Source organism: Dermochelys coriacea, chromosome 3, assembly GCF_009764565.3.
Source record: "Dermochelys coriacea isolate rDerCor1 chromosome 3, rDerCor1.pri.v4, whole genome shotgun sequence".
Classification (NCBI taxonomy): domain Eukaryota; kingdom Metazoa; phylum Chordata; order Testudines; family Dermochelyidae; genus Dermochelys; species Dermochelys coriacea.
In genome coordinates, this window is record NC_050070.1 from 9,916,734 (window position 1) to 9,932,436 (window position 15,703).

General features: G+C 46.5%; 1 protein-coding gene across 3 annotated transcripts in view; it reads left to right on the plus strand.

Moving 5' to 3' along the window:
* LOC119853480 (squalene synthase-like) overlaps positions 1 to 15,703 on the plus strand; it is a 59,384-nt gene that overhangs the window by 38,841 nt on the left and 4,840 nt on the right. The window contains exons 2-7 of one of the 3 annotated variants that reach the window (XM_038396591.2): positions 2,805 to 2,902; positions 6,941 to 7,124; positions 11,941 to 12,069; positions 13,343 to 13,534; positions 14,555 to 14,731; positions 15,045 to 15,197. In XM_038396591.2, the coding sequence (XP_038252519.1) occupies positions 2,805 to 2,902; positions 6,941 to 7,124; positions 11,941 to 12,069; positions 13,343 to 13,534; positions 14,555 to 14,731; positions 15,045 to 15,197 (933 nt within the window). Of the gene's footprint in view, positions 1 to 2,426; positions 2,903 to 6,940; positions 7,125 to 11,940; positions 12,070 to 13,342; positions 13,535 to 14,554; positions 14,732 to 15,044; positions 15,198 to 15,703 lie in introns of those variants that run through there. The other 2 variants (XM_038396590.2, XM_043510101.1) reach the window with 2 other exon arrangements.

The window sequence follows — 15,703 nt, forward strand, 5'->3', positions numbered from 1 at the left end:
TATTCGCAAAAAGAAAAGGAGGACTTGTGGCACCTTAGAGACGAACAAATTTATTTAAGCATGAGCTTTCGTGAGCTGCAGCTCACTTCATCGGATGCATTAATAAATAAATTTATTAAGGTCAGAGTGTGGGATTCAGGATCAATGAAAGAAAGTGGGTGGAGAGACATGGGTTCATCAATTCATCTTTCAGTTAGTAGTTTCACATAGGCCTTGAATAACTGTCAGAGGGTAAGAGCTGTCAGAGCCACTGACGTCCAATCCTGCTCCTATAAAATTCAGTGGCAAAACTCCATTGACTTCAGTGGGAACAAGATTAGGTCCTTGGTCACTACTGACCAGAATTGAACCCTGGTCCTAAAGAATACAGAATTCAATGCTGTATTAATCTCATAGTCAGTTACTCTTGAAACTAGTTTTACTTAAGATTCCTGATACTGCCTGTCACCCTGTATGATGCAGGCATCTGCCTGGGCAGAGTGACTTGCAGAACCAGTGGAGCTTAAGACATTGATTGTGGAAACTTCAAACTCATTGGTGTGGGTGTGGGTCAGTGGGGCTGGTTGCAGGTAGATCTCTCTGCTTGTGGCCAGCTGTGCTGACTTCAGTGGGGTTCCACCTATGCTGATCAGCTAGCAGGATCTAGACCTTATTTTGTGTTCCCAAACTGGTGACTGTTAGTAGTTACTCTTCAGAAGGGTGATAAGACCATAAGTGCTAATTTTAATTAACCAATTATCTTCACATGTATGCCACTTCCTATGAGAAATTAATTTGAGATGAGTCCTTCACCTTGGGAAAAATACCTTTAAAAATGTTCCTGCTCTTTCCAAACAAGCCTCAAGTCTTCATCCAGTTAAATCCAGGGGAGATAATGCTGAGATGAGACAGTGAATGGCCTGTCTAAATTATGTGGGGACACAAAGAATTCAGTATATCAAGGCCTGCATTTGATCGGAAAGATTCTGTATTGTAAAATTCTTTACTGGTTAAGTAAAATATATTAAACTGGCACCATTATCCTAAAACATCATGAATCAGTCTGAAAATATTTCACTATTAACTATTTGTATTGCCATAGCATCTAGGATTCCCCAGTCATGGTACCAGGGCCCCATTATGCTAGGCAGTGTACAGACACAAGACAAAACACTGGTCCCTGCTTGCAGTCTCGGTAATTTTACCTACTTTTGTTATAAATGATAAAGATTACAGTAACAGATTAACGAGGAAAACGATTATTCCGTTTTTTGTTCGTCCCCCCCTTAGTTTTACTCTTTGCATAGGACAACACTTATGTGTAGTCAGTTTCAGCATTTCCCCTTAGTGGGTGGCTTTCCACATAAGATTAGGGTACTGGAAAATGTGGGGAAAGGAATGAAAATGTGATTGTGAAACTATAAATGAGCAGACCCCAGGGAAGCCTAGTACTTGAAATTAACTTTAACTTAAAAAAAAAAATCAGCTAGATTTCAAGGTGACTGCATTCCTTTGTTAACTATTTATGCTTCTATGTCATGAAGCCTTTACTTGCAGTAGAGCACAGAGCAGGTGCTACTGCATTTAACATCGCTGTTGAGGCTGCAGGAGATTATGGAGGGACATGTGGGGAGCTAGTCTATAGGATTAACAGAGGAGCCGCTGGAAACCGGTTTTTGTTTAACTGCTAAGGGCGGTGGGGGTGTCGGCGAGTACCTAGAGCAGCTGTAGCTCAGGAAAGCGGATGCTCTAATAAATGTGTCGGTCTCCAAGGTGCCACAAGTCCTCCTGTTCTTTTCAGGATACAGACTGACACGGCTGCTACTCTGCCACCTGCCATAGAGCAGTTTGGTTGTTCGTGCCTGAGCCCTTGTCTCTTAGGGGGAGTTCTCCCCAGTGTTGTGGGGGGCCCGGGGCTCTCCAGGGCACGCAGGGTTAACGAGAAGGAGGGGGGCTCCCAGCTGAGGCGAGGAAGGGGCAGAGGGCGGCTTTCTCCTGGTTAATACGGAAGAGGCGCGCTAGAGCGGGCCGGAGGGGCTCTCCGAGGCCGGGAGCACCGGGGTGGCTGGGTCTCTGCAGGGCGCTCGGGGCTAACGGGGGGGAGGGTCTCGGTCTGTCCGGGACGGGCGGGGTTAACGGGGGGGAGAGGGAGGGGGAGGGTCTCGGTCTGTCCGGGACGGGCGGGGTTAACGGGGGGGGAGAGGGAGGGGGAGGGTCTCGGTCTGTCCGGGACGGGCGGGGTTAACGGGGGGGGAGGGGGAGGGTCTCGGTCTGTCCGGGACGGGCGGGGTTAACGGGGGGGGAGGGTCTCGGTCTGTCCGGGACGGGCGGGGTTAACGGGGGGGGAGGGGGAGGGTCTCGGTCTGTCCGGGACGGGCGGGGTTAACGGGGGGGGGAGAGGAGGGGGAGGGTCTCGGTCTCTCCGGGACGGGCGGGGTTAACGGGGCGGTTTCTCCCCCTCCCCCAACACACGCACCCGGGCGGGGCGGGGCGGCTCCCGGGCCGGCCGTGGGCGTGTCGGCCGCAGCCTGCGTGGCCTAGCGAGTCCCGCGCTGCTGGTTCCGCGTGGCCCCGTCGCGGCCGCGGGCTCCGGCCCCATGGCCGCCAGCACCAAGGCCGTGGCCCTCTTCAAGCGGACCCTGGCGCTGTCTCCCCCGCGGTGCCCCGGCGGCGGCGGCGGCCAGCGCTGCTCGTCCTCGCCGCTGGCCCGGCCGGGGGGGCGGCGCCGCGGGGGCAGCCGGCTCCTGCACCAGGGCTCCCCGCCGGGGGCCTGCCCGGCCTCGCCCCGCTTCCAGCAGCCCGTGTCCCCTCTGCTCTGCCCGCAGGACGGGCTCAGCGACGGCCTCAAGATCTGCTACCGGTACCTGAACCAGACCAGCCGGAGCTTCGCCGCCGTCATCCAGGCCCTGGACGGGGAGCTCCGGTGAGTGCCCGGCGGGGGGGGGGGCTGTGGGCTCGCAGGGGTTAATTAGCCCCGTGTCCCTGCAGCAGGAGCCCGCCACAGACTGGCCGGGCTAGGAGAGGGTTAACGGGGCAACCTCGAGCAGGAGCCAGCCCTGCACGGGGGAGCAGCCCCCTGGTGCAACGTGCCGGCCAGGCCCGAACTCGTGTCCGCCCCGCCCCAGTGCATGAGCCGCTAGCTCCCCGGCGGGGAGAGGGTTATCCAGGGAGCGGGAGCCCCTGGCTGCTGTGGCCCGGAGAGGGTTAAACATCAGCCCGTAGACCGCCCATGTGTTCCTGGCCATAGGCAAGTCTGCTGGTAGCCGGGGGGTCTGAGATCTGTACTTGAGCTTTACCTCGGCGCTTGTTACCCGTCCTGATTCAGGCTCTGGATTTTGACCTGATCCTTGGGGCTGAGGCCTGGCTGTGGAGTTAGATTCTTATCAGAACGTCTTCAGAGCGCCGGGTGGGTTGGGGTCTGCCTCTCAGTCGTGCATTTGTATTCGGCACCTTCCATGCAGATAGCTCACCAGAGCTGTTTGAAAACGTGCTAATTTGGTGTAAAAAAAAAAAAAATCCCCTGCGTTTCTCTAGTGCCTTTCACGTAATCGTCGTGGAGCACTTTACAAATATCAATAGAACAGCCTATGTAAGAGACGCAGCAGGTGTTGTTGGTGACACGAGATATGGTTATGTCAACAGGCCTTGTCTATGATCTTGAGTGCAGATTAGTTATTATTTGTATCACCATATCACCCAGGAGCCCTAGTCATGGACCATGACCCCATGTTCTAGGTGCTGTACAAACATGGAAGAAAAAGATTGTCCCTGCCCGAAAGAGTTTACAGTCTAAGTGTAGGACAAGAAACAGATGGATATAGACAGCGCTTATGTTTATACAGGTGTCCATATATTTTAATATGTAGCGTTTATTTAATTGGATCCCCAAAACAATGTACATAGTACACGAGTAAAATGTACCCATTACTTTTCACTCCAGGTTCTGCCTTGGTATGTCTGTGGTGTTCCTCATCCCTGTAATCGCTACCTAAGCACAGTACAGTGCCCCTATGAGGCAAGGATGTATTGCTCCTGTTTTACAGAGGTGGCATAGGTTCATGGGTTCTGTGACTTTCTAGGATCTCCATGACGTATGCAGCGGCCAGTGTGGCTGGCCCAGTGGCTCCCTGAGCAGCTCGGGCAGCCCCTGGGCCAGACCACACTGACTGCTGCTGGGGCAGTCTTGGGCCACAGTGCTCATCCCACCCCAGCAGCAGCGTGAGTTTGGGTGTGGGAGGGAGCTTGGGGTGTGGGAGGAGGCGAGGGCTCTGGGCGGTGCTTACTTTGGGGAGGGGGGGCTCCCTGGAAGCAGTGACATGTCCCTTCCTAGGCGGAGGCATAGCTAGGGGATTCTGCGCTCCCTCCACCTACAGGCATCGCCCCCACAGCTCCCATTGGCCATGGTTCCCAGCCAATGGGAGCTGTGGAGTGGGCGCTTGGGGTGGGGGCAGCGCATGGAGCCCATCTGGTCACACCTCCACCTAGGGGCCTCAGGGACATGCTGGCTGCTTCTGGGAACTGCGCAGAGCCTCCAGCCCCACCAGCTACCCCAGCACCAGCGGGGTCTTGGGCCACGTGCTGCCTCCTTCCCCGTCAGAGCACTTGCGATGCCCCCTTCTGCCTCCTGAGCACCTGCAGCACCCCGGGCTGCCCCAGAGCACCCAAGTTTTAGTCAGGGGTATACAGTAAAAGTCATGGACAGGTCATGAGCTGTGAATTTTTGTTTACTGCCCGTGACCTATCCATGACTTTTACTAAAAATACCCGTGACTAAAACGTAGCCTTAATTATAATTTATTTACCCCCCCCCCAAAAAAATTCTCCTTTAATAAAACAAACCAAGGTTAAGTGTAGTAGTGAACAGCTAAATGATCCACTCACTTCCCATTACCATATAATCTTTCATTGCTCATTGTTGTCATAGCTCATCTATGCTGTTTTGTATTTATTAGCATTTAAACATTTCCAAAGTGTTAGACACACAGTACCTAATTTGCCTTTGCAGTAACTCTTTTGAAATAGTTATTATCCTAACTTTACACACAGTGATTTTTTATAAACCTAGGGCTGAAACCTGCATTCCTTGCTCCCAAAACTTCCACTGAAGGCACAAGGATTTATGAGTTTTGAGCATAGCAGAGAGATGATTTCTTGAGCAAAACCACACAGCAAGCCAGAGCAGAGACAGGATTCAAATTCAAGAGCTGTATTGCATCATCCATTTTTAGCAGAACTCTTATAGATTCCAGTGCTTAAAAACACACTAGGAATATGGCCCCTTGAATGCATAGATCCTGACTCCAGGAGCAGTTTACTATTCCAGTCTTTTCAGACTTTTTCTGCTTGAGCCCCCCAAATCATCCATGATTTCTTGGTTTGATCCTAATACTTGGTTACTACACAGTGGGAGGAAAGAGAAGCTGCTGCAGCAGGGGGACAGCTGGAAGAGAAGGGAACAGAGATAAGAGTAAAAAGAAAAGGAGTACTTGTGGCACCTTAGAGACTAACAAATTTATTAGAGCATAAGCTTTCGTGAGCTACAGCTCACTTCATTGGATGCATCAAGCTTATGCTCTAATAAATTTGTTAGTCTCTAAGGTGCCACAAGTCCTCCTTTTCTTTTTGCGAATACAGACTAACACGGCTGCTACTCTGAAACCAGAGATAAGAGTTTATCCTTCCCCTCACAAAGTCTTATTTCCCCTGGGTCCTAGTGGCTGCTGGGTTTTAGTAACTTTTCTTTTACCACTATTCTGGCAAGCCCTCCCAAGACTTGTTGCAAATTTGGATCTCTCAGTTCAGCAATGGATTTTGCTGCTCTGGGCACTTTGGATCAATATTACATTAGTCTGTTAATGATACAGTACCTTTACTAATGAGTTTTTAAAAAACAGCTCTGCTTTTCATCTCCACCACCCCAGCAAAACAAAAAGGCCCTCCCCCCCACCCCCAAAACAACAACTTGGTTTGAAGGAGGAACTACTCTGGTGTCTAAAGAAACAATTGCATATTGCAAGTCACTTAGTTGTCTGCCTGATAGCGCTAAGATTCCGCTTGTAAGCCCATAAAACCCACTTAAAACCCACAGTGTAAAGATTCAAGGCACTTTCCTTTGTGATTTGTGCTGAGGCGAATGATAGATTTGCAGTGGAATGATCAGCCTCAGTCACATGAAAATACCTTTGGTATAAAAGGTACTTGCATGGCCTCCCTTTCTGCTGTATCTGAGCAGCTCACAACCTTCAGCGTAGTTATCCTTAAAACACCCATGTGAATAGGACAGTGCTGTCATCCCCATTTAGTAGTCTCTCTGTGCTTCAGCTCCCTAAGTGATTGGCCCAAGGTCACACAGGAAGCCTGTGGCAGATCAGAGAATTGAACCCAGGTCTCCCATGGTCCAGGCTGGCACTCTAGATACTAGACTGTCCTTCATTTCTAGCATCTGAATGCCTAGCCCAGGCGTATTGGGGGGCCAAGGAATTTCCAGCATCTGTAGCAGGTCCTTTCTTGATTTTCCGTCTAGGCACATGTAGTATCTAAATATGTTTGAATTGTATCTTCAGTGGTTGCCACTAAATTGATTAAAAAGGTATCCATTTTTTAATGATGACCACTGGTACTAGGATAGCGACTACAAAGTCAGATTATGGTATGAAATTACATTTTGCCTCATGATTTTTTTTAGTTGTAAATGTCTTTCTGGTAGATATGGGCCTGAATTGGAGCCCTGCTTCTGATATGCCCAAATGCTGGGGATATTTGAAATATTGACGTGAAAGAGAGAGGCTCAAGCCATAAAAGATTTGTATGCAGAACTAGAAATACTTTCCAGGGTGCAGAATTGGAAAGACCTTTGTTTAATTTTCAAATGTCTCTCACAAAAGCCACATGATGATTTTTAACTAGTCGCCTGTGTCATAAGGAGTCCTGATTGATAGGAAATCCTTCCTTCCCTCCATAGTCATGCTGTGTGCATATTCTATCTGGTTCTCCGAGCTCTGGACACAGTAGAAGATGATATGACCATCAACTTAGAAACCAAGGTACCAATGTTGCATGACTTCCACTCCTATCTGTATCAGCCGGACTGGAGATACATGGAGAGCAAGGAGAAGGACAAGCAGGTGCTTGAGGACTTCCCAACGGTGAGCCATTAGATTTCTTGTTTCAGTCTATGAAATATAATGTGCTTATAATATAGGTATCCACTTCAAACCTCTTTGCATCTTGATGCATAGAATTGTTAGACTGGATCAGACCCAAAGTCCACCTGGTAACCTGACTTCAGCAGTGGCCAGTACCAGATGCTATATTTGGCACTGGTGCAACCACTCCTGGTATACTGTGTCCAGTTCTGGTGCCTACAATTCAAGAAGGATGTTGCTAAATTGGAGAGGGTGCAGAGAAGAGCCAGGATAATGATTAAAGGACTGGAAAACATACCTTATAGTAATGGACTCAAGAAGCTCAATCTATATCCATCTTAACAGAGAGAAAGCTAAAGGGTAATTTGATTACAGCCTATAAGTACCTGCTTGGGGAATAAAACTTTGTTAATGGGCTTGTCAACCTAGCAGCCGCGGTATAACAAGATCCAATGGCTGGAAGTCAAAGCTAGACAAAGTTGGACTAGAAATAACGTGTAAATTTTTAATAGTGAGGTTAATTGGAACCAGTTTAACCAAAGGTAGTGGTGGATTCTCCATCATTGGCAGTTCTTAAATCTAGGTTGGATGTTTTTCTAAAAGATCTGCTCTTGTTCAAACAGGAAGCTGTTCAGGGAAGGCCAATGGCCAGTGTTATGCAAGTCAGACTAGATGATCATAGTGGTCCCTTTTGGCATTATAATCTCTGAATCTGTTTCAGAGGAATGTGCAGGAACGTTGCATTAAGCAGATGTGGGATAATCTGTGCCCAGGAGGCAACCCAACATGATCTTTAACAGCTAGAGATTAAGTCTCAAAGCAAAAGGCTTAATATCCCAGTCTCAAATTTTTTATCATTAGCAATAACAGCGGACTGTGGAACTTGTAATAGAATTTCCATTACTGGTCTTACTGGCAGAGCTCAAAACATGGAAAACTGTCTCTATAAAGTAGGATATTTCATGAACAGTATTATCACTGTGTATGATACACTGTGATGCTCTCCTGATCAGTGCTGATAGAAATGGCTTTTTGCCATCTATGCCAAAACACCTGGTTTGATGGTTCTTAACTCTGGTTGTACGTTGGAGATGACCGAGGATGTGATCATTGATGGTGGCTGCTGACGTATCACTGGGTTTGCTGTTTGTCTGTATTGCTCAATAGATGAGAAAGGGATGCGGAAAACCAAATCATTTGTAATCTAAACTGTCCCAGAATTTCAGGCACTTCTCAGTTTTGACATTCAGGGCTGCATTTTAAAGAACAGAGGCCTAAGATCTTTTGCATTCACTCACCTGCATTTGTGTATGTTTCACTGCAGTTCTGTGCCCTACTAGGTGTTCAGAGGGCTACTCACTTGTGTATGAGATTGCATGCACAATTGGGAACGCTGTTGATAAACTTTGTGTGTATGTAAATGAGGCGCTACCCTCAGAAAACTTGGCTCTAAATATGTTCCCTCAGGTTTTGAAAAAGCAGATCAGCTTCACAGAGCGGAATGGCAGACTTGCAAACTCTCGTTTTCCATGTCAGAAGTGTTGAGGTGTATCCTGGGATTGATAGCTCCTGCCCACTGGAGGAAAGGGGGTGGTGGCAGGAGGTCAGAGAGCAAGCTGCTCAGCTAATGGAGGGAGTAATGTGGGTGGTGGCTTTGGAGAATCTGTTCCTTTCTTACGAGGGGCTTAAGCTAAATAGAATGACCTCGTTATCAAAGACAAGGTTGAGAGGTGACTTGATCATAGTCTGTAAGTACCTGTAGAGAGAGAAGATGCCTGATGCTGTGGAGGGCAATCTAGCAAACAAAGGCATAACAAGGACCAATGACTTTAAAAGGGAAAGCTAGACAAATGTAGACCGGAAATAAGATCCCCACTTCTAACAGTGGGGGGAATTAACCTTTGGAACAAATTAACCTGGGATGTGGTGGACTCTGTTACTTGAAGTCTCTACATTGAGACAGGATGTCTTATGATCTTGTTCTTTCAAGAGTTACTGGGCTCCATGTGGAATTCCTGAGTGAAATCCTCGGGCCTATGCTATGCAGGAGGTCAGATGAGATGATCATAGTGGTCCCCCCCAGGCCTCGGAATTAATGAGGGCCCCAATCCTTGCTGAGCCAGCAGTTGAACCTACTAATCATTTCAGTCTAAAGTGTGTAAGCACAGAGGGGAAAATGTTAGCCCCAGAATGTTTCACTATGTTACTATTTATGGCTGACAGCGAGAGGTCAGCTCTGCTGTATTAACTAGTAAACACTTAAATCTATTGCAGAAACAGTAGCTGAAAATTTTTTTTGAGTGAGCATCATGCAGAATACATTAAAAGTAAAGGAACAGGGCAGCAGCTCTTACAAACTTTGTTTATATTCTCCATAGTTTAATATTCCATTGTCCGCTTCTACCACTTGCTGTTGCTTTTTAAGGATGAGTTTATCATTCTGATGATGTCCCTGACCAGCGCATAATAAAACCAACCCTAGGGAATGAAATGCAAAAAGCTGTGTTGTATTCAATACTAAGGCTCATGAAAACTGCAAAGTCAAGATATGCAAAAACCAGACAAAGAGTAGATCGTTTAGGTGCCAAGTCACTTTGGTGCTTTTGAAATTTTCACACAAGATCTCTTAATATGAAAGTAATCACAATTTTAAACTGATTTGCAACAGCACACACTTACACTTCCATTGCATTGTATGCTGCTGAGGCATTCAGATGATGAAAGGGCCGTATAAATAGAGCTGTAGCACAAGTTTCCTGAACTATTTACCAGTAATGTAACAAAGCTTTGTGCATAACTGAAATGTAATTTAATAAACTAACTCTTTTATATTTTATTGGTGTCTAATTAACTCCACCCTCCCTTTTCTTATTTCTGTTTGTGTAAAATTCCTCTTCTCCCTGCTCTGCCACCCAAACACCAGCTGGGAATGCACATGGGAACAAGATGTATGCTTCATGCTGGAGTAGTTGCCCTCTAGATGTAGCATTATTTCAGTGCTCCAGCTGAGAGACGTGCTGGGATTTGGTGAGCAGCCAGTGCTGGGGACCAAGCTGGGATTCACTCACTTAATGGGGCTGTTCTCTAGTAGATTTTAGGTTAGCGTTCCAAGGAATGCACTTAACCTGTGGCATAGTAATTCTCACTAGAACAGGAGCAGTACAGTTTCTGAAGAAATTCAGTTAATTTAACGGATTTGTAAATATTTTGAATTTTAATTGAAGGTTGGATTCTACTTCCATTAAAGTCAGAGTGGGAGGGAGGTGATTGCTAATTTTATGGTAACTTGATATTAAGGCTCAGATTTTCATATGAGCCTTTGAGTAGTTCGGTTCCCAAATCCCATTGAATTTCAGTGTGATTTGAGCGCCTACCTCCCATAAATCCCCTCTGATAATCCCAGCCAAAAAGAATATTTGGGAAGTCCAGTGATTGCTGTGAATGGCCTGAAGGCATTCATGCTAATAGCTGCTTGTCGGAGAATTGCTGCAGTGTTCAGAAATGTTACTACAGTACAAAAGAGTTTAATATGTAGGCTTGGGATACAAGCAACTTGTTAATTTAGAAGATCTGTCCTCATAAGTGGTATTTACGGGGGCTGCATTGTTCCATGAAGTATGTTTGCTTGCTGCATTCATGCAACTGGCTTGCTCTTCTAACGCATCCACTCCTGTTCAACCTATATTACAATACAACTTTGATATAGAAGGTCTCAGAAACTGCTGAATAACAGTCTTGGACAGTTACACGGCACTGTTCATCAGTATATCTCACAACACTTTACAAAGGAGATCAGAATCATCCCCGTTTTACGGACTGGGAAACTGAGGCGTGGAGGGGAAGTGACTTGCCTGAGGTCACCCAACAGGCCAGTGGCAGAGTTGGGAATAGAGACCAGGTTTCCTCTGTCCCAGCCCAGTGTTCTTTCTGTCCACAGTTGAGTTCCTCTGAGCTCCTTTAGTCTGTCAATTCATTTATCTTAAAGAGAATGCTATGAGGCTGCCTATAATTACCCACACAGGGAGGAGAGGTCTGATGCTGGAGTGCTCTTTAATGTAGCAAAGGAAGAAATAAATGAAATGGCTGGAAGTAGATGTCACCAACGTTCAAACTGGAAATAAGATGCACATTATTAACAGTGAGGATAGATTACCCAGTGATATAGTGATTCTCCATCATTTGGAGCCCTTAAATCAAGACTGGGCTCTAAAACGGGTGTCCTAGTTCAACCAGTAATAGTTGCGCTGGCAGCAGGAAGTGCTGGTTGGAATTGACTGGCCTGTGTTGTACAGGACACTGGCCTAGAGGATCATAATGGGTCCTTTCTGGCCTTTAAACTGTGAAATATTGCATATGCTGAAGTCTGGGAGAGCTGGGCCTTGGGGAGCCCATAGAGAACAGAGCTGCAATAAAACACTGGAAATCATTCTAGCAGCTGTTCACTTGGTGGGACTCTTTCATAAAGTTACACTTGGTGTACAGAGTTTGTTTTGTAACTCCTTCATGCCCCAGCTCACAAGTGATGCTGTCCAAGGCTGTATCGCCTTCAAGAAATTACATGCTGCATCTGAGCTGTGGCCAGGGATCATAGGAATTTTTGTTTCTGCACATGCTGAATTTGTGTTTACTGCTGAGTGGCTTGAATCTGCTCCCATTGAAGCCAATGGGAATTTTGCCAGCCCCTTCAGTGGGAGCAGGATTAGAACCCCAGTAGCCTATAACCTTTCCCTCCCTCCCCCCCCCCCCACCACTTCCTAGTCTGTTGACAAATGCCATTTTCAGCACAATGTATATTTCTTTGTGGTTTCTGCTGTAGATCTCCTTGGAGTTCAGAAACCTGGCAAAGGTGTATCGAGATGTGATTGCAGATATTTGTCATAAGATGGGAGCCGGAATGGCAGAGTTCTTGGAAAAGAAGGTTGACACCCAGCATGAGTGGGATAAGGTAAGCGAGCATTGAGAGCGTAAAAGGTTGTTACAAGGAGGAGGGAGAAATATTGTTCTTCATACCCTCTGAGGATAGGACAAGAAGCAATGGGCTTAAATTGCAGCAAGGGAGATTTAGATTGGACATTAGGAAAAACTTCCTAAATGTCAGGATGGTTAAGCACTGGCATAAATTGCCAAGGGACATTGTGGAATCTCCATCATTGGAGATTTTTAAGAGCAGATTAGACAAACACCTGTCAGGAATAGTCAAGATAATACTTAATCCTGCCATGAGGGCAGGGGACTGGACTAGATAACCTCTCAAGGTTCCTTCCAGTCCTATGATTCTATGCTCAGGGCAACGCGCACAAGTCCTGCTGGAGGTCTGGCATTCTTCACTTTCCGCTTCATCATGATGATGATGTTGATTGATATACAATTTCTTATTGTAATGCTTATCCTGGCCATACATAGATACCCAGGATGAGTAAAGGACAAAGTGTTAACTCTGAGTCTTGCTGTTTGGTGGGCAGCCTGCTTCCATTTGAATGTAAAGATTTATCTGAGCGACGAGATCCCTGCGTACATTTCCCAAGGCATTGATTAGCCATTTTTGTCACTGACCTTGTGGATGACCGTGGCGGTGTGCATTATTGATAGGTAAAGCATAGTACAGCTGTAGTGCAGAAATTTAAGGTGGGCCATCTTACCCCCTGCCCATTTAACTCCTTGACTAAGAACACAAAGTACTCTGTCCCCTGCTTTGGCTGCCAAGCTGTTCATTGAAATGCAAGCACACACCATAAAGCCTTGATGCTGGTTTTGGGCGGTTTTCCTGGAACGTGCACTGTATAAAATGAGCCACATGAGCATCTGCTCTCATTTGGTCTTTCATCTGGCTGATGGAAGCCTGGTGCCATTAACAGCTGTGAATGACATTCTTGCCATTTTTCCTGGGTGAAGCAATGGTCTGGTGGTAGAATCCACGCTGTAGAAGCATATTTTTAGTATGCGGATGTTGGCTGTTGAGCACTGGCATGAAGACACATGCCAGAGAGCCCTCGCTCAGTGTCGCGCTGTATTCAAAGCCAAACCCATATACCACTGACACATCCATCAAAATGGGTTTGATATGCAGCAAGTTGAACTGCATGGGAACTATCTTGGGAAAGTCTCCCTAAAGACACAATCAGGCTCGTTAAATAATCTACAGGAGTAATTTTGATGTAGCCACATGGACTAGGAGAGAGACGTTTCACAACTCATTTTGTTCTTTCCAAACCTTGCAGTATTGTCACTATGTTGCTGGGCTGGTGGGGATTGGCCTTTCCCGTCTGTTCTCTGCATCAGAACTAGAAGACCCTGTCGTAGGACAGGACACAGAGCTTGCAAATTCCATGGGCCTCTTTCTTCAGAAAACCAACATCATTCGTGATTATCTGGAGGACCAGCTGGAGGGAAGAGAATTCTGGCCCAGAGAGGTAAAGGGAAACCAGCACTTTTCAGACGACAACTTCAGCTAGATACGGTTTATTAGGAAGTGTTAAAGCAGTGATGCAGACTCCTGTTCCTTTCTGGTGAGCTCTGGAGATAATGTTACTGCTTTGATACTGAGTTAGTCAGGACTACTTGTTAGGAGACTCGTTTCACAGAATTTCTCTTTTGGTTCTTTTTCGGGTGTGTGTGTGTGTGTGTGTGTGTGTGTGTTCGTTCCTCCCCATCCTCCCCCGCCATGAGGTTGCACAAATCTGTCTGTAGGGAGTTAGGCAAAACTCTTCTGTCAGAGAGATCTTACAGTGGTATAGCTGAAAGGTCAATTGTCAGCATGCCTGTCCCATGGATAAAATCTGTTCAGCAGACTGTGTGACAGCAGAGGTTTCTCCAGACAATCTTGGATGCAGTTGCTCTGCTCCATGCACCAGCCCTGTTCGCAGGATGGGACAGGGTTCCTGTAAACTAAGAAGAGTTGGCCCAACTCAGATTGAGAGACCATCTTCATAACATGGGGACTTTGCTGCGCCAGCCCCAGTCCACCAAAGCATTTACACACACACGTAACTCTGAGCACGTGAGTAGGTCCCACCGAGGTCAGTGCAGTTACTCATGCTTTAAAGTGTGTGTAAGTGCCGTTCTGAATCAGAGGCATGGACGCTTAACTTCAGAGCTACCAGCTGGGTCCAGTTCTTCTCCGTAGAATGGGATCCATGTCTGTCCAAAACTTCACCATTGAGTACGACTTCCTTCTAGTAGTTGGTCTCTCTCTTTCCCAGTGTGCCTTATCGAAAGGGTTGCTGTAATGGGACTGAACGGAATAGTAGGTCAGAGTGAACTGTGTGTTAAGGGTCTTGCTTCTGACTGTAACAAAGTCTGATTACAAGAATTAGGTGCAGTAAAATAAGATCTTTGTATTTGACAGTTCGATACAGGCCCCCTTATGAGTATGAATGTCTGAAAAGTGTTAACTGATGAGTGCTGTTCCTATGTACTGTTGGCGTTCCTAGGTTTGGAGCAGGTATGCCAAGAAACTGTCGGATCTCGCCAAGCCAGAGCACATTGACATGGCTGTCCAGTGTATGAATGAACTGATCACAAATGCATTGCACCATGTCCCTGATGTTCTCACCTACTTATCTAGACTGAAAAACCAAAGCGTCTTCAACTTCTGTGCTATTCCACAGGTAGGTTAATGTTTCCAGATGTTTGAACCAGATATTTTCATTGCCTTCCCCCCACTCCCACCTTAACCCCCTTTGGGACTGGATGTCTTCTCAGGTCTAGACACGGTATTTAATACTAGCCCTATTTTTTTTCTCTCCGATATTAAATACATTCAACGTGGAGATCGCCAAACATTTTGAGTTGTTTTGCCTCGTCTTGAGAGATTGGGTCTTTCCCCAGAGGAATGACTACTTTCAGATATACATGCTATTCTCACTGACTTCATTGGGGCCTGTGTGTACGGAATAAAGGCTGCTTGTCATTTCTCCCCAGGTGATGGCCATCGCCACTCTGGCGGCCTGTTACAATAACAAACAGGTGTTTCGGGGTGTGGTGAAGATTCGGAAAGGACAAGCTGTCACTTTAATGATGGATGCCACAAACATACAAGCTGTCAAGGCTATAATGTACCAGTATGTGGAAGAGGTAGGTTTGGTGTCTTGCTCTGAAAGACTCGTATTCAAATGTAGCTGTTCCCTCTTTAATCCTCAATGTTCTGCTGTTTAAGGCTAAGCTGGGGTTTCCACTCTATCCCCCTGATTCAGCAGTTTAGCAACTGCCATTTTGCTTTAGCTAAAATTGTTGAAGATGTTCTAGGAACAAGGACATCAGCAAGAAAAAGCTTGAAGTAGTAAAGTCTGGAACATGGCTTTTTTTCTTCTCTGATGCTGCAAATCCTTATAGTCCAAAGTATGTTCTCCACAAGAATAGCAGTTCCCCAATTTATTATAAAAGCCACTCTTCTGTTTTCAGGGGATATAATTATAGCTGTTGAAGAAGTGAAAGACACAGCTGAGATGACAGACTGCCAGTGTAAACCTCTGCCCTCACTCATAATTTTCAGATTTTATATGGAATCAATGAGTAGGCAGAAGATGGTGAAAGGGAAGGTAGGGGAGGGGTTACAAAAATAGGCTAGCTCCCCAATCTTG